This window comes from Aquarana catesbeiana, linkage group LG12, assembly GCF_042186555.1.
Source record: "Aquarana catesbeiana isolate 2022-GZ linkage group LG12, ASM4218655v1, whole genome shotgun sequence".
Classification (NCBI taxonomy): Eukaryota; Metazoa; Chordata; class Amphibia; order Anura; family Ranidae; genus Aquarana; species Aquarana catesbeiana.
In genome coordinates, this window is record NC_133335.1 from 105156541 (window position 1) to 105181219 (window position 24679).

The following is a 24679-nucleotide window of genomic DNA, read 5'->3' on the forward strand; positions in this document are numbered from 1 at the left end:
ATGCTATTTCCGTATTGTTTAAAGAGTTCTATGGGGAGACCATCATCTCCTGGGGCCTTAAAGTTGGGGAAGAGGCTAAGCGCCTCTTGTAGTTCCTCTATCTTAATAGGGGCATCTAGCAGCGATTTCTGTGTGTCCGTTAGACTGAGTAGCTAAATACCTTGTAAATAGCCCTGTAGGTCAGCCGGTGTGTAGTCCACCCGAGACCTATACAGATCCGAGTAAAAAACTACCAGTGTCTGCTTTATAAGATCAGGGGTATTCACCAGTTGTCCCCCTCCTTGGCGTAATGCACCAATAGACGGGGAAGTCTGGGAGGCCCTTACTATTTTAGCCAGTAGTCTACCCGTCTGTTCCCCCTCCTCATAGAAAGCTAGCCTATTGAAAAACCTTTTCTGGTCTGCCACAGATCCAGCAATTCTATCAACCGCTTCCTGGGCAGCTAGCCAGGTCTCCCTTGCGACATCAGACAAACTCTGCTTCCAAATGACTGACCAGCCAGGCAGCCTGTTCCTGTTGGGCACTTGTTTTGGATTTCACCCCATTTACCTCATTGATGAGTAGACCTCTTAAGAATGCTTTAAACGTGTCCCACGTTAAATTGAGATCAGGGTGTTCCGTGTGTTGCGTCCAGAACTCGGAGATCTCCTCGGATATCCGTTCTGGGGCGGGGAACAGATTGAGCCAAAATGCATTCAATTTCCACTGAGCCCTAGGCAGATCCGTGGCCGGTTTAGCCAATGCAGATACCACCAACGGCGAGTGGTCCGACACGCCCCTCGCCAGATAGTGAATGTCCTGTAGGAGGTGTGCCGTCTGAGGATCGCATAGGCAGGGATCGATCCTAGAGAGGGAGAGGTGTGTTTTGGAAAAGCAAGAGAACTGTTTTTGCTGAGGGTTGCGGCCCAGCCACGGCTCAACCCACCCAACCTCCTCCGTGAATTTCCACAGTGCCGTTCGAGCAATTTTGCGGTTATTCACCAGGGGCGGATGTTTGTCCAGAGCTGGGTCCATATAGCAATTCAAATCTCCCAATACATTAAAAGGAACGTCTGAACTGCCCTGCCGGTATAACAACAATGTTCTTAACACTTCTAAACTGAAAAGTGGTGGCACATATACAGCAGCAATTATGCATTTCAACTGGTAAATCCTGCACAACAAAATCACGTATCGGCCTTCAACATCTATTAACTTATCTAGTAATTGGAAATCAACCGTGTGGTGCACCAGGACACTCACACCCCTGGAATACGAGGTGTGAGTGGAGTGGTACACCCATTCCACCCATGAGTAGTTCACACAGGGTAGCGAGTCTGGTGCCAGATGTGTCTCTTGTAAGGCATATATGGCAGGGGAGTGTTTTTTGAGAATGGTGGATACCATAGTGCGTTTTAGGGGGCTCTGTAGACCTCTAACGTTCCAAGAAGAAGTAACGGTAACACACTTATTCATCAGCATAAATATATATGAGATATGACAAGGCAGTTCTAGAGTCATGGGTGCCCGGGGCAGTGTCCAGTCACTTCCCTTCAGACCATACCGGTCAAAAGAGAGGAGCATACCTGAACCAAGGTGTTGTATCTGATCAAGTGGACCCACCCATAACACAGCCCTCGTGAGTTCATGCCCTCACCGTAGTGTCGGTTCCACGGCAGTTGCTCGTTGAAACAGTAAAAAAGAAAGTTAAACAGAACATAAAAGGAGCCCCGGGCATGCTTAAGCCCCTACCCGGGACCAAGCCGCCAATTCACCTCTCTGAGTTTCACAGGCAGTATGGAAACAGTAAAAAAGAAAGTTAAACAGAACATAAAAGGAGCCCCGGGCATGCTTAAGCCCCTACCCGGGACCAAGCCGCCAATTCACCTCTCTGAGTTTCACAGGCAGTATGGCGGGGGTTGCAGTAACTCCGGGGGAATTGGGTATAACCAGGGAAAAACATATGATCGGTCTAGCTGATCCAACTGATAATCCACTCGTCCAGCAGAAGCCGAACTGGCAGAAAACAATCTTTGTTAAGTCTCCAAATGGTAACTAGAAATCTCACTTGCTCTCAGCACTTAAGACATTGGCAAAGGTTGTGGCTTCCCAGCCAAACAGGTTGACATGTTACAAACTTTGATCTGGTGAAATAGGGTGTCAGTCTCCCTCTGCAGCCCCCCTCCCTGCCTGGCGAAAGACATGCTTGTTGGTGTCTAACCAGGAGGAGGCGTCTTCAGCAGACTCAAAGTGTGACTGTCCCCCTGCCGTGATCCGCAACTTTGCAGGGAACAGCATGGCATAGGTGGCACGGAGACGCTGTAGTCTTTTCTTTACATCTGTGAATTTGGCTCTGCGTTTTTGTGTTTCTGCCGAGTAATCAGGGTAGAAAGAGATGCGGGCACCATTAAACTGCACATTGTGCGTCTCGCGAATCTGGCGGAGCACTATTTCCTTATCTTTGTAATTGAGTAGCCGGGCCAGCAAAGTGCGGGGCGGTTGTCCCGGTGGAAGGGGTCTGGATTGGACTCTGTGAGCCCGTTCGACCGAGTATAATGGGGTAAACATCTCCTTGCCAAAGATCTTCTGGAGCCATCTTTCCACAAACTCCGTGGGGTCCCTGCCCTCTGTCTTCTCCAGGAGCCCCACGATGCGTATGTTGTTCCTACGCAAACGATTCTCAATGTCATCTGGCTTAAGTTTGTTCGCCCTAGCAATCCTTGCAGTAATTTGCGTGTCTGAGAAGTGGGGTTAGTTTATCCTCAAGATCGCTAATGCAGCCCTCAGCAGCCATAGTGCATTCTCTGGTTTTCTGCAGGTCATGTCTAATGAAGCCCAGCTCCTCCTTAAGACCCCCAAAGTGCTTCTGGAGAGTGTGAAAAGATGCTGTTGCATCTATGTACTGCTTTAAGTATTGCATTAAGGGTAGCTTGCTCACCCTCATCCCCCCCTCCTCCTCCTCTCTGTTTGGGGATGGCTGATCAGTGTCCTGTGAGGGGCCTTGTTCAAGACCATGCATCCTCCGGCTGTGGTTGAAAAATGGCCGGGGTGGCTAGCATGTCCTCCCCCCTCCCTGCTACGCGGTGCTGTTCATTTTTTTAGTATAATACAGCATGTCTCGGGGGGGGGGGGGGGGGCATTCGCCGTGCCCTTAGGTGTTTTAGGGGGCTTATCCGCATCTTTAGTCTTGTCTGTGCCTCGTGCTCACTGGGAGAGAGGAGCTGCGGCGTCATGTTGGATTTCTGGCCGTCTGTTTCCAGCTGCTTGCAGGTCAACATAGCTCCCTCGGATCTCGGTTTCAGGTCTGGGTGAGTTTGAGAAGGGTGTCTCAGGGTAGCAATGCTGTTTCTGGTGTTTTTTTCCGGCTGGGAAGAGGATCAATGTAGGACCGAGAGAGCACGCTCAGTGAGACACGTCCGCTCACATGCCACTTCTGGTCACGCCCCCCCAGTGCATGTTTTAGAGAGTTGGGGAAGATGCCAGAAGAGAGGAAAAGATTAAAGATGTGAGTTGGAGAGTGTAAGATAGGGCCAAAGGGTGACTGCAGAATTTACAAGGAAACGGGATCCAGGTGGGCATTAGAAATGTGTTTTTCAACCTCCTTTATAGTAGCAGGGTTAAATGAGGGGAGCATTGAGTGTATTGAGTGTACCAGAGCACATAAAATGTTAAGTGCGGGACATACCAGTACAGTGGAGATCTCATCACAAATTCTATCAATCCTATTTTTGAAGTGATCTGTGTAGATATCATAATACAAATACATTACAAATAATACACAACATAGAACAAGAAATTGCTATTGTATAATATTGCAATTGCACATGTGGTATTAAAGGGTAACTCCACTTTTGTGGGAATAAAAAATCGTAAATTAAAAAAATAATATTGCGTATACAATTGCGAGACAAGTCATATTGTAATTGAATGTTATTAAAAATGACCTTTCCTTTTCAATCTGCTGCGCTGTAATTTTCTGTAAAATGCAATGCAATATGGCTACCTAGAGGTGTTCTGTACACAGATGGTGTACAGAATGCCCCCCCGAAATGTAATTTCATGCTTGTGAGTGGCTTACTGATTTTCTCAAAAGTCCACAATAAGATGCAGTTAATATTTTGGGGATCCCCTGCAACAAAAATATCCTTTTTGGTTTGATACACCCAAAGGGAAAGCACATCTAAAATTATGCAGACCCTGCAATTTTCTTTAATAAAGCCCAGGTGCAGCAGCTGATTGATAATTATAAAACCACTCATGTACAGATGCACATAGACACAGACAATCAATGATTTCTTCAGAATATCAAAAGGTAGAAATATGCAACAAAGTTTGTTAAAATCCTTAAACCAACTTAAAAGTGCACATAACCTCAAAAAATGTAACCAAAAAGGATATGAAATCGATAGTGTATCTATGTGAATAATAACAAGAATAATCAATTCATATATATCTTAAAATAAATATTCTTCATAATTCATATTAAATAAACCAGCAACATAAATGTATCAAACATAATTCCATGTAAAAAGTTAAGAAAAGTCCAAATCCTCCGATGATAATCCAAGTGCTCTATTCGTTCATAGTGATGAACACAAACAAAACTGTGTTAAGGTGCTCAGGAGGCGCAATCCTAACATAAAATCCATGCCTCTTACCAGATATCTATGATCTCAAATTATAGAGATCTAACTTGCTCCTGTAAAGAGAGCCACTGCTGTTATCCATGGATTTGGCAAACAGGGTATAATCCCCTCAGTGAATCCCAGCGCTGGTGTTACAGCAGGAGATATCTAATGGGCCAGACAACGCAAGGCAATAGCTCCCCACATATATCTCACATAAAAGCAGAAGACAGAAGCTTTGTGGTGTAGTATATCAGCAAAAGGGTTTATTGTAAAAGAGAAATGCACTTACAATAGTAAAACCATGTAAAAATGATTAAAACACTCCATAAGCACGGCCGCGGTCCTCCAGTAGACCCGTGCATGATAACATCACAGATGTGGCTCCATCCAACGCGTTTTCTCGTAATAGGTTTCCTCTTTGAATGGTATATACAGTTAGGTCCATATATATTTGGACAAAGGCCCAATTTTCATCATTTTTGGCTCTGTATGCCACCAGAATAAAATTTAAATGAAACAATCCAAATGAATTTGGAGTGCAGACTTTCAGCTTTAATTCAAGGGGATGAACATAAGTATCAAGTACAAATTTTAGGAACTGCAACCATTTTTATACACGGTCCCCCCATTTTCAGTGGCTCAAATGTAATTTGAAGAATGAATATACCGTATTTATCGGCGTATAACACGCACTTTTTTCCCCTTAATATCAGGGGAAAAACGTGGGTGCGTGTTATACACCGATCCCCGCCAATTGTGAGCCTTTCGGCCGCTCTCGGCGGCTTTTGGCCGCTCTTGGCCGTTCTCGGCGGCTTTTGGTGGCTTTCGGCCGTTCTCGGCGGCTTTCGGCTGTTCTCGGCGGCTCTCGCAGTCCCACGTGAGCCGCCGAGAGCCGCCGGGATATACAGGACATCCATCTCGGCGGCGCCATTTTTAAATGGCAAGGTACTGACTGTGTACAGACTGTCTGCAAATGACACAGGGACAAGGCTGCAATTGACACTGACAAGGCTGCAATGATGGACAAGGCTGCAAATGACACTGACAAGGCTGCAGATGGACACTGACAAGGCTGCATTGAAATGTAAGTTTTTTTTCCTTAAACTTCCCTCCTAAAAGTTTTTTTCCTTAAAATTCCCTCCTAAACTTGGGGTGCGTGTTATACGCCGATAAATATGGTAATCATAAATAAAATGTTCATTTTTAAAATTTTGTTAAGAATCCTTTACTGGCAATGACTGCCTGAAGTCTGGAACCCATGGACATTACCAGAGACTGGGTTTCCTCCTTTCTGGTGCTTTGCCAGGCTCTAACTGCAGCTGTCAGTTTTGCCTTCAGCAAGTGAAATGCTTGCTCAATTGGGTTGAGATTAGGTGATTGACTCAGCTATTGCAAAATACTCCATTTCTTTTCCTTCAAAAGCTCCTGGTTGCTTTTGCAGTGTGTTTTTGTCCATCTGTACTGTGAAGAACTGTCCAACCAACTTTGCTGCATGTGGCTGAATCTGGGCTGACAGAGTGGGGGTTATTTACGAAAGGCAAATCCACTTTGCACTACAAGTGCACTTGGAAGTGCAATCTCTGTAAATCTGAGGGGAAGATCTGCTGATTTTATCATCCAATCATGTGCAAGCTAAAATGCTGTTTTTTATTTTCCTTGCATGTCCCCCTCGGATCTACAGTGACTGAACTTCCAAGTGCACTTGTAGTGTATCTCTATATCTCTAAACACTGCAGAATTCATCTGGCTGCTTCTGTCACATCATCAATAAACACCAATGATCCAGTGCCACTGGAATCCATGCATGCCCATGCCCATGCCATCACACTGCCTGCACCATGTTTTACAGATGACATTGTGTGCTTTGGATCATGAGCTTTTCCAAGCCTTCTCCACACTTTTTTCTTCTTGTCAATCTTAGTTTCATCTGTCCAAAGAATGCTTTTCCAGAACTGGTCTGGCTTTTTTATATTTTTTTTTTTGACTAAAAGTCTAATATGGCTTTTCTGTTCTTCACGCTTATGAATGGTTTGCACCTTGTGGTGAACCCTCTGTATTTGCTCTTATGAAGTCTTCTCTTGATTGTAGACTTTGACAATGATACGCCTACCTCCTAGAGAGTGTCCTTCTTCATTTGTCTGGATGTTGTGAATGGGATTTTCTTTACCACAGAGTGGATCCTGCAATCATCCACCGCTGTTGTCTTCCATGGATGTCCAGCCCTTTTTATGTTGCTGAACTCACCAGTGCGTTCTTCTTTCCTCAGAATGTACCAAACTGTTAATTTGGCCACTCCTAATGTTGCTACTATCTCCGATGGATCTTTTAATTTTTGAAGCCTTCATGTACACTGCTGCTGGTAAACTGACGTTTATGAGCAGTTGGGCGTTTTTTTCAGCTGCCCCTGAACTCTCCTCTGTCTATCTCTATCTTATCAGTACATGTACACAGTCGTTTCTAGGCAGTTGAGTTTAGAAGCATTTTTTGAAAAGCAAAAAAAATGCGTTCAGAACGGTTGTTCAGAGGCATTTGAAACGCCAAATGCCTGTAACAGCTTGTAAACACGGTAACACACGTTTAGCCGCATTTCGTTTACAGGCGTTTTTCATTTTTGACTATTTAAAAAAACAAAAACTTCTAAACGCAAACACTGCATGTAAACACGGCAAAACTGACGTTTTTGAACGTCGGTTACTATCTGTCAAGTTACATAGTTCAGGAGAGGTTGAAAGCCTCCCGTGTACATTAGGCCTTACATGGACAGCTCCTTTGAATGCATGATGTAGATTCCAAATGCAGATACCACACTTACAATCAACTCCAGATCTTTTACCTACTTAATTAATGAAGAGGAAAAAAAAGGAGTAGCCCACACCTGGCCATGAAACAGCTTTTGATTTGATTGTCCAATTACTTTTGGCTCCTTGAAAAAGAGGAGATGGCTATTCTTAAGTGCTGTAGTTCCTAAACTCTTCCTCCGATTTGGATGTCCCTACCCTCAAATTAAACCTGAGAGAGTGCACTTTCAGCCCATATGCATTATATAACTATAGCTTGGATATGTTTTGGTAAATACCTGAAAAATAATTATAATGCAGCAGGTTGGCTCTATTATGTGAATCGCCATAGGTGTACGCCGCTTCGTGCAATAGCTACAGTGGGCGCCCACGGCGCCGGAGCCGATGCGCGTGGCTGGCAGCCGCGATGTCCGCCGCCCTCCAGCGATCGCTCCACAGAGAGCCAGAACAGGGATCTGTCAATGTAAACAAACAGATCCCCGTTCTGTCAGGGGAGTACAGAATGATCTTCTGTTCCTAGTGATTAGGAACAGCGATCTCTCTGTACTCCCTGTCAGTCCACTCCCCCCACGGTTAGAAACACCTTCCAGGGAACACATTTAACCCCTTGATCGCCCCCTAGTGTTAAGCCCTTCCCTGCCAGTGTCAATTATACAGTTATCAGTGCATTTTTATAGCACTGATCGCTGTATAAATGTCACTGGTCCCAAGTGTCCAATCTGTCTGTCGCAATGTTGCAGTCCTGCTAAAAATCGCTGATCACCGCCATTACTAGTAAAAAAAAAAAAAAAAAAAATGCCATAAATCTATCCCCTATTTTGTAAACGCTGTAAAGTTTGCACAAACCAATCAATATATACCCTTATTGCAATTTTTTTAACTTTTTTTTTACATTTTTTGGGGATATTTATTATAGCAAAAAATAAACAATATTGTTTTTTTCAAAATTGTCGGTCTTTTTTTGTTTATAGCGCAAAAAAAAAACAAAAAAAAACCCACAAATGTAATCAAATACCGCCAAAAGAAAGCTCTATTTGTGGGAAAAAAAAGGACATCAATTCTGTTTGGGTACAACGTCGCATGACCGCGCAATTGACGGTTAAAGCGGTGCAGTGCCGTATCGCAAAAAATGGCCTGGTCATTAAGGGGGCAAATCCTTCCGGGGCTGAAGTGGTTAAGCAATAGAATTGTAGTAAGTAGCCATATATATACTTGACTGCATTAGTTAAAGCTCAACTTCAGTCAAAAGTATTTTGTTAGGTTTGAATAGCAAAATCCTCACATCTACTGCCTATTTAATGAGTGTCAGAACAGGAACAGAAAACAGATGCCGACAAAAAAAAATTTTTCTTCTAAAGAAAGTTTAGAAACTTTGTATACTTCCTCTACTACTAGGTGAGTAATGGAAGTAGATCAAGTAGATGTTTTGAATGATATACACCTGATCAGGGCTTTTTTTCTCAGAGAATAGGTGCAGGAACTCGCCCCTTCTGAGTCCCCCCCTTGTCTCCGCCCCCTACCCACCTCCAAGCACCATACCTTGATTCCATCCGCTACCCACCTCCCGGTACTGCCCCAAGTATCATTTGCTAAATAATTTGTAATGAATTTGTTCTTGTCTCATAACAAGAAAAGCAGTAACATTGATGCACTGGAGCCAGCAACAATAGACCCCACCCCAGTAATAATAGGTCCTCCCAAGCAACAATAGATTCACCTCCCACCAATAATAGACCCCACCCCAACAACAAAAGTCCTCCCAAGCAACAAAAATTTCCCTCCCAGCAATAATAGACCCCACCCCAGCAACAATAGATCCCTCACACAACAATAGACTCCCCCAGCAACAATGGTCCCCACCATAGTAACAATAGTTCCCCCCAGCAACAATAGACCCCACCCCAGCAACAATAGTTCTCCAAACAACAATAGACTCCCCACACAGAAACAATGGACCATCCACAACAAAATACCACCCTCAGCAACAAAAGATCCACCCCAGCAACATTAGACAACACCCCCCCCCCAGCAGCATCAACAGATCTCCCAGTGGTCAGCATTAATAGACCCCCCAGCAGCTAGCAACAATAGACCTCTCCCTCAACAGTAGATCCCTACAAGCACCATAAGACACCCCCCCAGCAACAACATATCCCCCACAAGCAATAATAGATCCTCACAAAAAAATAGATCCCCACCAGTGACCATAAATCCCCCAGCAGACAGCATTAATAGACCCTCCAGCACATCCCTTGCTATTACATACATTTGGTGCTGGAGGTCCCGGAACTGCGTTCCCCCACGTTCCTGCTGAAAAAAAGCCCTGCACCTGATATACATGTGCTTGTTCGGGGTCAGTGACTTACAAAGTAGTAAGTATTATTACAGGTTCGATAAGGAGGATCACGTAATTGGTGCTGGACTACTAGGATTGTGGAGTAAATATTTTCAGACATTTGAACTATAGAATACTGAGAGTATGAAGTAGAGTCTTGAAGCTAAAAAGGGTCAGACCACCAAAATGTTGTATTTTAGTTCTAGGTGGTAGGCCAAGTCTCCCCTGGCTTCCTGTATCTTTATACACCCAACACTGAGATGGTCCTGCCATAAAAAAGAGTCCTGCTCCAGTACACCTGGGAGGTTTAAGTGTTCCTCACCATCCTTGTGTGTTCTAGCTTCTCCTGTTCCATTCTCCTTAGAAATAATAATAAAAACAAAAAACAAATGGAGCATGGACTTGTTAAATAACTGAAAAACAAAACGGTCTCTAATCTCACAGAGGCAAACATAAAAGGGTAGAGTACGCAATAAAGAGAACTGTAACGTATATGGAACTCCCAGCAAATTTTGTTTTCTTTATAAAGAGACAATTATTTATCAGGACATCATATGCAAGATATGGCGGGTAAAAAGATGAAGAGAAAGGACTTTGCACCAATACTTACTGATTTTCAGCATAGTGAAAAGCATACAGCCGTGAGAAGACGTCTGTGCAGATGGGCAGGTCACTTGCCTGGTTGCTATATACCTGGCATTTGTTCCAGTGGCTGGCTCTTTTTTTTTTCTTTTTGTGAGGAATTTTTCTGCAAGGGATCAACTTTACTGGGAAAAAGGCACTCTGACTTTGGCAGGATTGATAGAACAGGCTTCAATAAGGTTAAAAATTTACACGTAGAGAGCTTTCTTTTGGATTGAAGGTTGCATAGGTAAACAAATAGGAAGCAAATACTTGCCAGTAAGGCACTTTCTAACACAGAGATACCTCTCTCTAATAAGTGATGATCTTCTCCCAGCCACCTGAAACAAACACCATAGTCTAGCAAACTTTAGTCATAGAATAAACTTTTTTCAGCTCCCACAAGCTAGCTCCCTGTGCCCCAGGCCAGAGCACATCCTGTCTGCAGGTTGGGCTTTTTATCTACATCTGTGAATGAGGACCAGTGGAAGCAAACTCCTGGTCCAGACCACCTAGTCACAAAGCAAGACACAAAACCTGGCCTGAAGCTTTCCTGTCAATCACTGACTTTAATCCGAAGAAGTAAAAAGTTGTCACAAAATGCTTCGCTGGTATTATAATAAATACATCTGGATTTCCATATGCGAATGCAAGCATATGTAAACAGCAATTGCACCACTCATGTGAGGTATTACTAAGAATTTCAGAGCGAGAGCAATAATTCTAACTCCAGGCATCCTGTGTAACTTTTAACTGGTAACCTGTAAAGGCTATGAAGTGTCATCTATGGATAATTTATTGTCATCATTCCACAGGCATGTGAAATTCCAAAGCCTGACATGTTTGTTGACATCATCTTTTATATTTTATCAAAAAAATGGGTATTATATTGTGCTTTACTTCACTAACATTCATTAAAGTGCATTTTTTTCAAAACATTTGCGTTTTAAAAAACTGCTGCACAAATATCACGTGCCATAAACAATTGCAACACCTACCATTTTACTCTCTAGAGCCTCTGCTTAAAAAATATATGTTTGGGGGTGTTAAGTCATTTTTTTTAGCAAAAAAACAAATTGCTGATTTGTACATGTATGTGAGAAATGTCAGAATTGGCCTAAGGATCAAGTGGTTAGGGTAGTAATGCTTACCTAGGCTTGGAATCTTGAAAGTATTATTGATCATTTATAAGATGTGTTTTTTGTGTTCCAAGAGTGAATCAATGGAGGATAATAACTTCCATAAATCTTCTGGGATCACATCATTGATCTCATATACTTTTATTGGGTTGTTTCTGAAGACATTCATCAATATTAAAAGACATAGTGGATAAAATAAGACAATATATTAATAGACTGCCAAACCGTGAACTAAAGACAGGTTGTAGATGAAGTATATGCAGATGTACATGAGTGGTTGTTAGTGATGATGGAGCCATTTTCTGAGCTTTAAAAGTAATAGAGGAAGCATGGAATTAGGAACTGCACTGAGAACACAGTGGGGGTTATTTACGAAAGGTAAATTCACTTTGCACTACAAGTGCACTGCAAGTGCACTTGGAAGTTCAGTCACTGTAGATCTAAGGGGGACATGCAAGGAAAATAAAAAAACAGCATTTTAGCTTGCACATGATTGGATGATAAAATCAGCAGAGCTTCCCCATTATTTCAGATATTCCCCTCAGATCTACAACGACTGCACTTTCAGTGCACTTACAAGTGCAGTTGCAGAGCTCTTGTAGTGCAAAGTGGATTTGCCTTTCGTAAATAACCCCCAGTTTGTCACTAGGAACAATCAACAGCACTAAAAGTAGTGTATCGGGAATAAAAGCCATCATGAAAGCAATTTAGTACCAACTATTGCCAAACCACTATCGTCACCATTAGCAGCATCATTGAGGAATATTGAGTTTTCATGTTGTGCCACATTTTCCTAATCAATTAGTAGGTATCCTATTGAGAGTAAGAATATTGCTTGTGCAAACATAATCTTTGCCAATGTAGCAATTACTCAGCATGGAAGTTCAAGTATTTAACAACTAAAAATAAGGATAGGCAGTAATATTATTTTTTTTTCTTACTTTATATCCCTAGTCCCCATTGTGTTCTTTTGGTCTATATGCCCAGCAGCAGTTTTCTCTTCTTACTTTCTTCTAATTACCGTATCTATTTGCTTTCTTCCATTTTCCAGACAAGTAGACGAAGGAGTGTGGAATACACCAGAGAACCTTAACAATCCTTCCCCTAAGCAAACAGCCACTGATGGAGAGTTTTCTAAAAGCACAAATTTTGAACTGCCCTCCAGCCCCCCAACAAACTTTTCTCAGATGAATGAATCACAGACACACAAATGGGAACCTGTGTGTCACACAGATGCTGCTTCTTTTACTACTAATCCTACCCGAGGGGAGATGGTGACTGTGAAGACCCAGACTGTATCAGAAGCACAGAACAAGAAGGTTGGGGCAGAGAAGTCTGTTGAGGTAAGATATGAGAAACTTTCTAAGAATGGGCTAAACTCCAGCAGAAAGTCATTACACTCGTTGAGTAGTTGGTATGAGGATGATGTTGATAATGATATAGTAATTTTGCATATGCATATAATTGAAGTGTTGTACTTTTTGAACATGAATTGGGGTCACTTGAAAATAATCTTCACAAGCTAAACCAACCTCTAAAAGTAGGTGGGGGAGATGAGGACTAATGGCACCACATCCCATAGTATGCAAAAAACTTACATTTTATGAAGAAGTGGGACTTTAAAGGTGCTTTATACACATAAACAACACATTTTTAAGTAAAAAAATTCATAGTTTTATTTAACAATACTTTACAAAAAACGGTTTATTTGTTTTTTTAAAAACACTTAAAAAACACTTAAAAACACTTAAATGAATTGTTTTATTTTTACAAAGTATAGTTAAAGTGGTTGTAAACCCTTACATACACTCAGTGAAGTAACTGGCCTCAGGTGATACACAGAGAAGAAACAAATGCTCTACATAAGTTGTACAGGTTTATCTGCAGTCTTCTCTTCTCCATATCCATTCAAAGTCCAGATATTTTAAAGCTTGTGTGAGAGTTCAGAAAAAAGGGGGTGAAGAGCAGAAATTACTGCAGAGCTCAGTGAGGAGAACTCTGGGAGCTGATTGGAGGGAAGAGACACACCCCCTCCACACCGCTCACAGGAACACAGTTGAAGCTGTCAATCTGCTGGAGCTCCCTCCCCTGTCACCATTTTTCTCTTGGTGTCAGGAAAACTTGTCAGAAGTGATTCATGCAGGTAACAGAGGAATGAAGCAGCAGACAGAAATTACATTTAGTGCTCTTAATTAGTGCTCTTAACCGCTTGCCGACCGCCACATGTACATTTAAATTGGCAGAATGGCACAGCTGCACAAATGGGCATACCTGTACATCCCTTTGAATTTTCCGCTGTGCCGGCGTGTGCGCGCCCCCGTCTCGTGCTCCGTGAGCGCACCCGCGGGTCCTGCGGACTCTATGTCCGTCGGGTGGCCGCGATCGTCTCACGGAGAGTATGGGGACATGCCTATGTAAGGCAATTAATTCCCTGTTCTGCCTTGTGACAGGACAGAGATCTACTGCTCCCTGTCATCGAGAGCAGTGATCACTTGTAGCCCAGCCCCCCCACAGTTAGAATCACTCCCTAGGACACACTTAACCCCTTGATCCTCTAGTGGTTAACCCCTTCCCTGCCAGTGTCATTTATACAGTAATCAGTGCTATAAAAATTTTTATAGCACTGGTCGCTGTATAAATGACAGTGGTCCCAAAATAGTGTCAAAAGTGTCCAATCTGTCCACCATAATAAGCCTTGCTGGAGGTAAATGTCTTTTTTGCATGTGTGCGCTGTAATATTTTGTTCTGTCCGCCATAATGTCGCAGTCGCAATAAAAATAGCAGATTGTCGCCATTACTAATAAAAAAAAATTAATAATAAAAATGCCATAAAATTATCCCCTATTTTGTAGACGATATAACTTTTGCGCAAACCAATCAATACCAAAAATATGTAGAAGAATACATATCAGTCTAAACTCAGAAATTTGATTTTTTTTATATTTTTGGGGGGATATTTATTATACCAAAAAGTAAAAAATATTGCTTTTTTTTCAAAATTGTCGCTCTTTTTTTGTTTATACCGCAAAAAATAAAAACCGCAGAGGTGATCAAATACCACCAAAAGAAAGCTTTATTTGTGGAAAAAAAGGACGTCAATTTTGTTTGGGTACAACGTCGCACAATTGTCAGTTAAAGCGTTGCAGTGCCGAATCGCAAAAAATGGCCCGGTCATTCAGCAGCCAAATCTTCCGGGGCTGAAGTGGTTAATTAAGTACACACTACAGAGGGATATGGGTTATTCATATTTTATGTCTGAGGTTTACAACCACTTTAAGTAAAACTATGAATTTTAACTTATAAATGTGTTGTCTATGTATGGAAGACACCAATAAAGCTAAAATAACACTTTATGAGAAATTAACGTTTGCAGTACTTAAATAACTGTGAGATGCCAAACAAAAGTTCCAGACCTACATGATATTTATGTATGTCAATACGTACAGCGTGCGGAGTAAAGTGGTGCACAGTGTACAGAGTGCAGAGTTCAGGGGTGAACAGTTTACAGAGTTCAGGAGTCAGCAGTGTACTGCCTCCTATCCTCACATCCTTAATTGGATAGGTATCCCATTCCCAGCACACGCCCCCCTATCCCCTCATCCACTGTAAATCCTCTTCTCCCCCTAGCTGTACAACTGCCACAAATCCCCCCCCCCCCTCCAAATCTCCCCTCCCAACACAGACCTCAGATACAGCACTGCCCGATACGGGATATATTCTTCCTCCCTGGCTCCTCCACATGGTCTGTGATAAGACAGGTTAGAGCCCTGTGTGCATGGGACAATTAAGGTATGCTCAGGCACACCCAGCACACCCCATGTGCACGCCTATGCTGGACATGTTCTGTGAGACATATTTCTATTTTTTTACCATTTACATGAGTATTTTACTAATTCCCATAATAGGCAGCAGAGCGTGACTGGGAGGAGAAAAGAGCCGCACTGACACAGTACAGTGCTAAGGATATTAACCGGCTTTTGGAAGAAACCCAGGCCGAGCTCATGAAGGCTATTCCAGATTTGGACTTTGCTGCCAAGCACAAACCAACTGGAAGTGTGACATCTACCCCAGAGCACCGTACCAGCAAACCACAGCAAGCACAGAAACTTGGTACCAAAATAGATGCTAACGGAAGGAGGGGCTCAGGTAAGAAGACTTACACTATTGCATTTAGCCTTAGAATAATTTTTTGGAATTGTGTGGGTAATAAGCTGAACTTTTCTGTTTTCAGATGAACTGACAGTGCCCAGGTATCGGACTGAGAAACCATCTAAATCTCCACCTCCTCCTCCACCACGCCGTAGTTTTCCATCCTCACATGGTATCACCACAACCCGAACCGGAGAGGTGATTGTCACCAGCAAGAAGGATTCAACATTTATCAAGGTGAGAGACATTCTATGCAAAGACTGGCTGGACAATAAACATAATTTTACAAGATACATTTGAAGGTGCGTGCAAGTCTTGATAGCTCTATGTTCTGGCATTCTAGTACTGTTATATAGAAGAATGAAGCATAAATAAGAATGAACATTCCTTGAGTTTTTTTACATATTCAGCTAATTGAATAATCAGAATTACAGCAGTCACAGGGTTTACTGGGATTTAGTTTTGGGTTTTCATGTGTCACACATAAGGCCTACTATTGGACATTATGTTTTTTTTATTTTATTAGATCAGCATATAATCATTAATGTCCAGCAACGCCAACCGGCGGGTTGTATGGGAGTCCTTCTCGCAGCGCTCGGAGGGGAAGAGAGGAGAGCAGGCGGCCGGATCATCAGAGAACATCACTAGCGGCTTTCATTTCAATAGCTTTCAATAGCAGAGCATTACCCGCACTTGCTGTCACACACAGCCCTGCCCCCTGGTCCCAGGACTTTGATAGACAGATCACCCGGGACAAGTGACGTGTATCAAAGTTCCCCGGCCAGGGGGTGGGGTGGGGCTGTATGTGACGCCGAGCGGCGGGAACACACTGCTATTGAAATGAAAGCTGTTCCAGTGAGGTGAGGCTGCGTTGGTGGGCATGGGCAGGCAACATTGGTGGGCACGGGCAGGCTGCGTTGGTGGGCACGGATAAAGTTGTTAATATTTATTTTTAGAACTTAATTCTGCATAAAACATTTAAGTGTCATTTCATGAGATAATTTATGAGGGCGTGTTTACGGGCAGAATTAGGGGCAGGGCAGGGTAGGGGTTGGGTGGGGCAACTGGTGGCGAGTAACCCTTGAGGCCTGGCTAGTGGCTCAGGACTTGAAATTTTGAGCCCTGGCTTAACATACAGTAAAAGCAAAACATTTTGGTATTTCTGGAAAACTGCATACATCCTTGCTTATTGCAATATACGCTGCCATTGCATAGCCTGCTTGAGTAAAAAAACATTTGGGGGGATTCTTGAAGGGCGCATAGACCCTTTAGAATTTCATCAGGGTACAGCACCGAAAGTGTCAGTGCTTGTGCCCAATCCAGGTACCTGTCAGAGACAGTTATATTAAACTGCATTGTCTGCAGTAAGGAGTGTCCTTACTTAACAGTCCTTCCTCATTGCACTTGCACCCACCCCGACCACTGTGCCGGTCACACTGACAGGTGCTTGACCAAGATTTTTTTTACTAGGGCAGGGCGGAGCCTGATGTGAAACAGAAACTAGGATCCCCATTAGGTCCACTCCACTTTTGATTGAAACCAAATGGGATCCATAGCAGTTATTTGGTCCAATAGTGGCTTTCAAATCCACCTGCTGCTGTACAGTGACTCAAATGTGAAGCAGACCTGATGGGGAACTAGTCTTTCAGTTCTCCATCAGGCTCCGCCTACTCAGTGATGAGTCATTGGGCAAATATGGGCTTTGACCATATGTTGGTAATGACATCAGCTGTATCCCTTGCCCTTTTGTTTTCATTTAGCTTCCAGCTTGGCACTCTCCTAAATGAGGCAGGGGACGCAGCAGCCCTTTGCAGGAAGCTGTCACAGAAATGACAGCTTCCCAGCACAGGCACGGCCTGCTCTGAATATTGGGGTGTATCCCTTTTACACCAGATAAGATTCGGCCTTAACTACTTTCCTAAACTGGGAACTAGCAGTAATTCTTTAAGAATTTGCCATAGCGATAAATTCTTTAAGTGGCGGTAGTAAGAACTACCAGGAATGTTACTAACACTGGCGTAAATGCTTGCCTGAATTAGGCGAAGGGAGTTCTTAAGGGAACTACTGCCAGAAATCTGTAGTTAGGGCCATTTTGAATTCCCTTGATTTTATTATAATGTTGCAACTACAGAGAAATCATGGTAAGATACGTTTTTATATTCACATTAGACTGAACTTGTGGTCAGGGTATGAGTACTAATCGTGATAATATTTTTGTTTGTATGAACAGTTAAATGTTAAAAAGTGCCAGAGTCATTTAAATTACATCTATGCTTCTTCTGTGATATTTGAGGATTAATTGCTGCAGCTACGAAGGTCAGCCTTCCTTGCCGTGGTCCTGTAAATTGACTTCTGGCTGTTAAAGCAGCTGGGAGTCTGTTTACATCTCTTCAATCAACTTTCTTGTGCTCTCAAGGTTATCTCTAAACTCCAAGACCTGTAATGGCTTTTAAAGTGTGTTCATTTTAAACGTCCAATTTTGGGTACTGTAGTTTGTCGCTGTTCATGTGTACAAACAATTTTAAGGCTTGACATGTTTGGTCTCTATTTACTCAAGGCAACCCATCTCTTATATTTTACCAGAAAATGGGTAATGTCTTAATGTATTTTTTTCTGAGAACATGGGATTGGTGAAAAGTTGCACTAATATCATGTGACATAAATTGCAACTACCGCTATTTAATTCTCCAGGGTGTATGGTTTTAAAAAATTTAGAATGTTTGGAAGTTTAACTAATCTTCACGTCTAAAATGTGCATAACTGAAGACTGAAGAGAAAAGAAGTGTATGAAAGATGGTTGAGGACTGTAGATTAACACATGCACCAAGCCACATGAAACAGTTGCTGTATTATTGCACTTGCTTATAACTGTTATCTTTTAGCTTTTCATAAACACTGCTCCTATGGATTTTTGCTAACTACTGCCTGGATTCTGGCAAATTTAGAGCGGTTGGTAGAAACGAGAGGATATGTTGATGCTTGGGAGTCAGGTAAGGCAGTATTAAACCCTAGCGTTTTCAGCCAAGGAAGCTGCCTTCTTGGCCTCTTTTTAATCTTCAACTGCCATGATGTTGCACATATGATCAGTTATGAGACCAGCTATTGGATGGTTTGACAGTTTGGTTGAGAGCACAACCAATGTGACAGTTTCATTCCTGGCAGGTGCCGGAAATTTAACTTTTTGTAAACTGTTAAATTGATATGTTTACTTCCACTTTAAGGCCTAGGCACAAACTCTGCTGCTTTTAAGTGCAGGATGGTCCCTCAACTGACAACAGAAAGTTTAGCAATATTGTGAATATAAAAGTAGAAATTGTGAGTGGGTTGCATGTACAAATTTGGCATTCAATTCCATTTTTTATCAGCTAAACAGTAATGTTATGGAAAGGGTCAGCTGATTTCTCTCCTCCATAATAGAAGTCCGACTCTGAGGAACTGGAGAGCCAAAAACCTCAGGTGAAGCTTCGCCGGACTGTGTCTGAAGTTGTTCGCCCTGCCTCTACACCACCCATAATTGCTTCTGGCATAAAAGATGATGATGATGAAGATCGGATAATTGCAGAACTGGAGGTGAGTGCTGCTGTCATTAAGAGTATAAGAGCACTTCCTGCACAGGATTTTTTTTAAAGGATGTCAGCATAGGTGTGTGCAGCTTATTGCACTAAGGTGTGCACCCCAAAGCTCAAACACATGCCTTTTTTTGCAGCCTCAGTTGCACGGGGCAGTGAATGATTGGGAAGTGCTCTGTGCTAAACGGCTTCCTGTTCATTCACAAACGGAAGCATAGTAAACACAGTTTACTATGCTTTAATCATGAATGAAGACAGTGAGCGATTGTGTTCATTTAGAAAATGAAGGGGCTGGTAAATTACATATTTTCTAGCACCTTCCCCCGTTGTTCATCCTGAAACATCCCCTGCAGCAGCCAGGGAAGCTGGGAGGTGGGAAGCCAGTAGCGGGGTGGGGGGGCAACACAGGGGGAAGCCTGGGCAGTAGGGGGAATCGTGCACCCAATCATACCTGGCACACTCTCTGCTCACGCCTATGGATGTCAGTCAAAGTGTGACCAAGGAAAACATTGGAAATTACAATGTTGTGGAACTGGAAAGAGTGCAGAGAAGGACAACAACCTTATTAAGGGATATGAAGAATATCAGCTATGAGGAAAGAATAAAGGAAGGGGGGGAGAGGTATAAATACATAAATGGTCTATAGAGTAAGGTTGGACCAACATTGTTCATGTATTGTAAATGATAAGGGGGCACTGTCTGTGTCTAGAGGATTAGAAGTGTAACCTCAGCATATGGAAAGGCTTCTTAACAATAAGAGCTGTGAAAATGTGATACAGACTTTCAGGTGCTAACAGGTGCTAGATTGTTTATATATAACTGACTATTAATATTTATTGGTAATAACTCTACAGATTGTTGATTCAGAGAAAATCGTATTGCCTTAGGGGATCAATAAAGAATTTTTTTCATAATTGGATGAATTTGAACCACATTTTTTTTTTCCTTCCTCTGGATCAGCTGCAGGTTTAGGCTTCTGAAGATGCGCGTTTTATATTTTACCATTATTTTTTTGGTTGATCTCAATAGACGTGTAATTTTTCCAACCTAACTATGTAACTAGATCTAATTTATGATCTGTGTCTTTTCCAATATTAGTACAAGTTACAAAAAAATAATGCTTTATCTAATCTAAAAAAAGCTGATGATAGCTGCCATTTCTGGAAAAATAAGTCCTGGTAGGTTTTATTCTGCTTCAATTCTCATCTATAAATAGTGTTTGTCATGGACTGATGATAAAATTACAGTGCTTTTAAGATTAGGAATATGATAATAAAACTTATTTAGAAAACACGGCTATATGTGTTAAACATTTTTTTTCAATATGTTGAGAAGATGAGGTCAGCACGCTTTCATATAAGTCTTCACATCTAATATTAAGTAGCATTCTAGACTGTTTTGACAGTTATTTGAATAGATGAATATGGGAGGGCTGTAAGGTATTGCAGAGCTCAAACTGTATTAAAGTGTTTCTAAAGGCAAAATATGTTATACTTATACTTACCTGCTCTGTGCAATAGTCTTACACATAGCAGCACCGATCCTCTTCTTTTTGGCTCCCCCATCGGCAGGCCTGACCCCCCCACCGAGTGCCCCCAATAGCAAGCCGTGTGGGTCAATTAGGAGAGAGAGACCTCGGAGAGCCGCTGGGGGGCACATATGCCTGACTGACCATCTGGTTGACCTATCACAGAGTGCCTTCAGGCAGACCATGCCCCTGCTGGGGCAGGTGGCAGCCTGTCTTAGGAGAAGGTAACCTCTGCTATCCTCATCTGGAGCTGGTAATGTATTGGCATTGGCACTTACATGCTAGCTGTACTGACTCATATCGCGGAATGGTTTTCTCATGCAAACCATCTTCACAGTTGCTCTCTATCCTGATAACCACTCTTCTGGACACGTAGTATTATATGATCTTTACCTATAATGTTTTGTCGCTCATGGGGCCTCTAACCTCCTCTCCTTGGAATCCTGAATTTCTCCTGGGTATGTCCAGCCTTAGGTTAAATGGCACTCCTTGAATCCCTTAAACCACTGATGAAGCTTTGTTCAGCAGATCTCCCTTGAGAGAAAAGGTCACTGGTCTACAACTTTGCAACTTCTAATCTCAACGCCTTGGGTCAGATCTCTAGGAATTTGACACTATTTCAGGATTTATGCATAAAAAGCATGTGATTTCTTGTCCCTATATTATGTTATTGTCTCATGCATTCTGAACCAACCTTGGGGAAAGAAATTGGGCCACTAAATTCCTGCTGATGCTTATGAGAAGACCTCCTTCCTGACCTTAAAAAAACACTTTTTTTCCTTCTGCAGCAACGGCACTACTCCCCAGATACTCCACAGATACGAAGGTCGCCAACAATCCCACAGATCAGGGTATGGGTTAATGAGCACAACAATATTATGAGAACAGATGTGATATTACAAGATCATTATAGCCAATACCAGTCTTTCCCCACATGGAGCACCTGAATTGAATTATCCAATTCCTCTCATCTTTACCTTTCTTTTGACCTAATTCTGATCAGCTGTAGGTCTTACTCAGATTTTGTGGGGTTCTCCCAGCCACCCCTCTCACCCCCCCCCTTTTTTTTCTTCCTTTTTCTGTCCCTATTCTTCTCTTTCTGTGTACTCCACATTCTGCTGCTTGGAGCAGTAGGGAGTGTGACCCCCTTTACGCCCCAAATATATGTGGAATTTTAGCTTCATATCTTATACGGTCCTATTGACACTTACTTGAAGCACATTAGTGTTTGTATGTTCTACACATTGTAATACATTTGTTTCAAATGTAATGCTATAATCCTAGACAGTGGAGTATGATTCTCTTCTACCCCCTTGTTTGTATTGTGTCAAAAACCCAAGAAAAGCCTATTCTTAAAAAAATAAAAAATAAAACATCAGCTTTGATAGTTCTTGAAACTCTCAAACTGTGCATTTCAGCAGATACTCCAGCTCCTTTTGGCGCATACAAGCCAAAGCGCTTTACCAATGTTTTCCCTTTTTTTTCTTTTTTGCATCTGGCTGAAAGCTTTTTTCTTTTCCAAATGCTTTTAGGGGAAAAATCCCTTTATGGGGGAGTGTATATAAAAAAAAAAACATCCTCCTCCTGTTGTGGACCCTTCTGTGTCCAAAATCAAGAAAGCTGCAGGAAAGGGGATGCTATTGTGGGTTTTTTGTACAGAATATATACAGTTATGATTGTTACACAATTATAAGTTTAAAATATTTTCATGTATTATTCAGAGCCTTTAATCACAATATTTATGGAATTATTCAGTTTGCAGTTGATGATACACACCTAAGTTCATGTTTCAATAGTTGAACCTCCTGAATGCAAGAAGCGAGCATATAAAAGATCATTGAAACACTTGTTCATAAGATGTAATAAAAACATTTTTATGGGCCATTGATAACAGCAAAAAGGATACCCCCCCCCCAAAAAAAAGTACTATATAGACCAAAATACTTCCTAAATATATTTACTAATTGTTTTAATTTTTATAAAATTAAAATGCAAACACATGCCTTGTAAAAATCCACCTGTACATAAGCATATCCATGCTAAATCTAATATTGTGTACTATCCTGCCTTGATATCACTCTAGATATATACAGGTCCCCTGACAAAAACATTGTATTTATCCTTAGTCTTCACAATATCAGTTGGGGAGACATGCTGGGACAGATATCCCTTTACATGTTTCTGCTTCATCAGTAGGAGAAAAGGGTAGATATCTATGACAACATAAATACATGCAGTAGTTATTCCATGCATATTACATTCTTACAAACTACTAAACTATCCAGATTATTCATTTGTTAGAACTGCAGTTGCACCACATATATAAAACCAATGATATCTGCTGATATTGGACCTGTTTTAAATAATTAAAATCATGTAAATTTCATAGATCTTGCCATCTTGGAAGTGGGGGGGGGGGGGGGGGTCCCTGCCCAGGACCGCTCTCTTGCCTCCTCTGGCGTTGACATCACATGCGTGGGTATGTCAAAAGTCAGCACACTGCCCACAGCGACTATTAATTTGTGGATTATGGATGATTAGTGATGTTGTATTTTGCTTTTGAATTTATAGGTGACGGGCTAGTGACAGGATAAATGCAGTAGTACATGGTTTCTTTGATTTCCCCTCTTTGGGTTGAATTAGCAATACAGTGATCATAGAAAATGTATGCATGGTAATAGGAGACCTAAGTATAGTAGTTCATGACAAATCGGGCATATATAGTGTACTAAAATGGGGGGAGTGATTCTTTTAAATGCAGACCAGAGCACTTAAAAGAATCCTTAGTAAGAAGGGCCTTCACCAGGACATTTAACAAGCAGGGGGGAAACTGACATCCTTGTGTACAGTGCATCCGGAAAGTATTCACAGCACTTCACTTTTTCCACATTTTGTTATATTACAGCCTTATTCCAAAATTGATTAAATTCATTATTTTCCTCCAGAATTCTACAAAAAATACCCCATAATGACAACGTGAAAAAAGTTTGTTGGAAATCTTTGCAAATGTATTAAAAATAAAAAATGAAAAAAAATCACATGTACATAAGTATTCACAGCCTTTGCTCAATACTTTGTTGAAGCACCTTTGGCACCAATTACAGCCCTAAGCCTTTTTGAGTATGATCCTACAAGCTTGGCACACCTATTTTTGGGCAGTTTCTCCCATTCTTCTTTGCAGCACCTCTCAAGCTCCGTCAGGTTGGATGGGGAGAGTCGGTGCACACCCATTTCCAGAGTGGTTCAATTGGGTTCAAGTCTGGGCTCTGGCTGGGCCACTCAAGGACATTCACAGAGTTGTCCTGTAGCCACTCCTTTGTAATCTTGGCTGTGTGCTTAGGGTCATTGTCCTGTTGGAAGATGAACCTTCGCCCCAGTCTGAGGTATAGGCCTCTCTGGAGCAGGTTTTCATCAAGGATGTCTCTGTACATTGCTGCATTCATCTTTCCTTTGATCCTGACTAGTGTCCCAGTTCCTGTCGCTGAAAAACATCCACACAGCATGATGCTGCCACCACCACTGCTTCACTGTAGGGATGGTATTGGCCAGGTGATGAGCGGTTCCTGGTTTCCTTCAGACATGACCCTAGCCATTCAGGCCAAAAAGACTTCAATCTTTGTTTTTTCAGACCAGAGAATTTTGGATGCCTTATGGCAAACTCCAGGTGGGCTGTTATGTGCCTTTTACTGAGGAGTGGCTTCCATCTAGCCACTTCAGCATACAGGACAGATTTGTGAAGTTCTGCAGAGATGGTTGTTCTTCTCGAAGGTTGTCCTCTCTCCACAGAGAAACGCTGGAGCTCTGTCAGAGTGACCATCTTGGTGACCTCCCTGACTAAGGCCCTTCTCCCCCAATCACTCACTTTGGCCCTTTCCCAGATCTATGCCTCGATACAATACTGTTTTAGAGGTCTACAGACAATTCCATGGACTT

General features: G+C 42.1%; 1 protein-coding gene across 18 annotated transcripts in view; it reads left to right on the forward strand.

Moving 5' to 3' along the window:
• SRCIN1 (SRC kinase signaling inhibitor 1) overlaps positions 1-24679 on the forward strand; it is a 1023634-nt gene that overhangs the window by 932109 nt on the left and 66846 nt on the right. For all 18 annotated transcript variants that reach the window (XM_073608254.1, XM_073608252.1, XM_073608255.1 and 15 more), the window contains 4 exons: positions 12552-12843; positions 15406-15646; positions 15732-15886; positions 19067-19219. In XM_073608254.1, coding sequence (XP_073464355.1) covers positions 12552-12843; positions 15406-15646; positions 15732-15886; positions 19067-19219 — 841 coding nt within the window. The remainder of the gene's footprint in view (positions 1-12551; positions 12844-15405; positions 15647-15731; positions 15887-19066; positions 19220-24679) is intronic.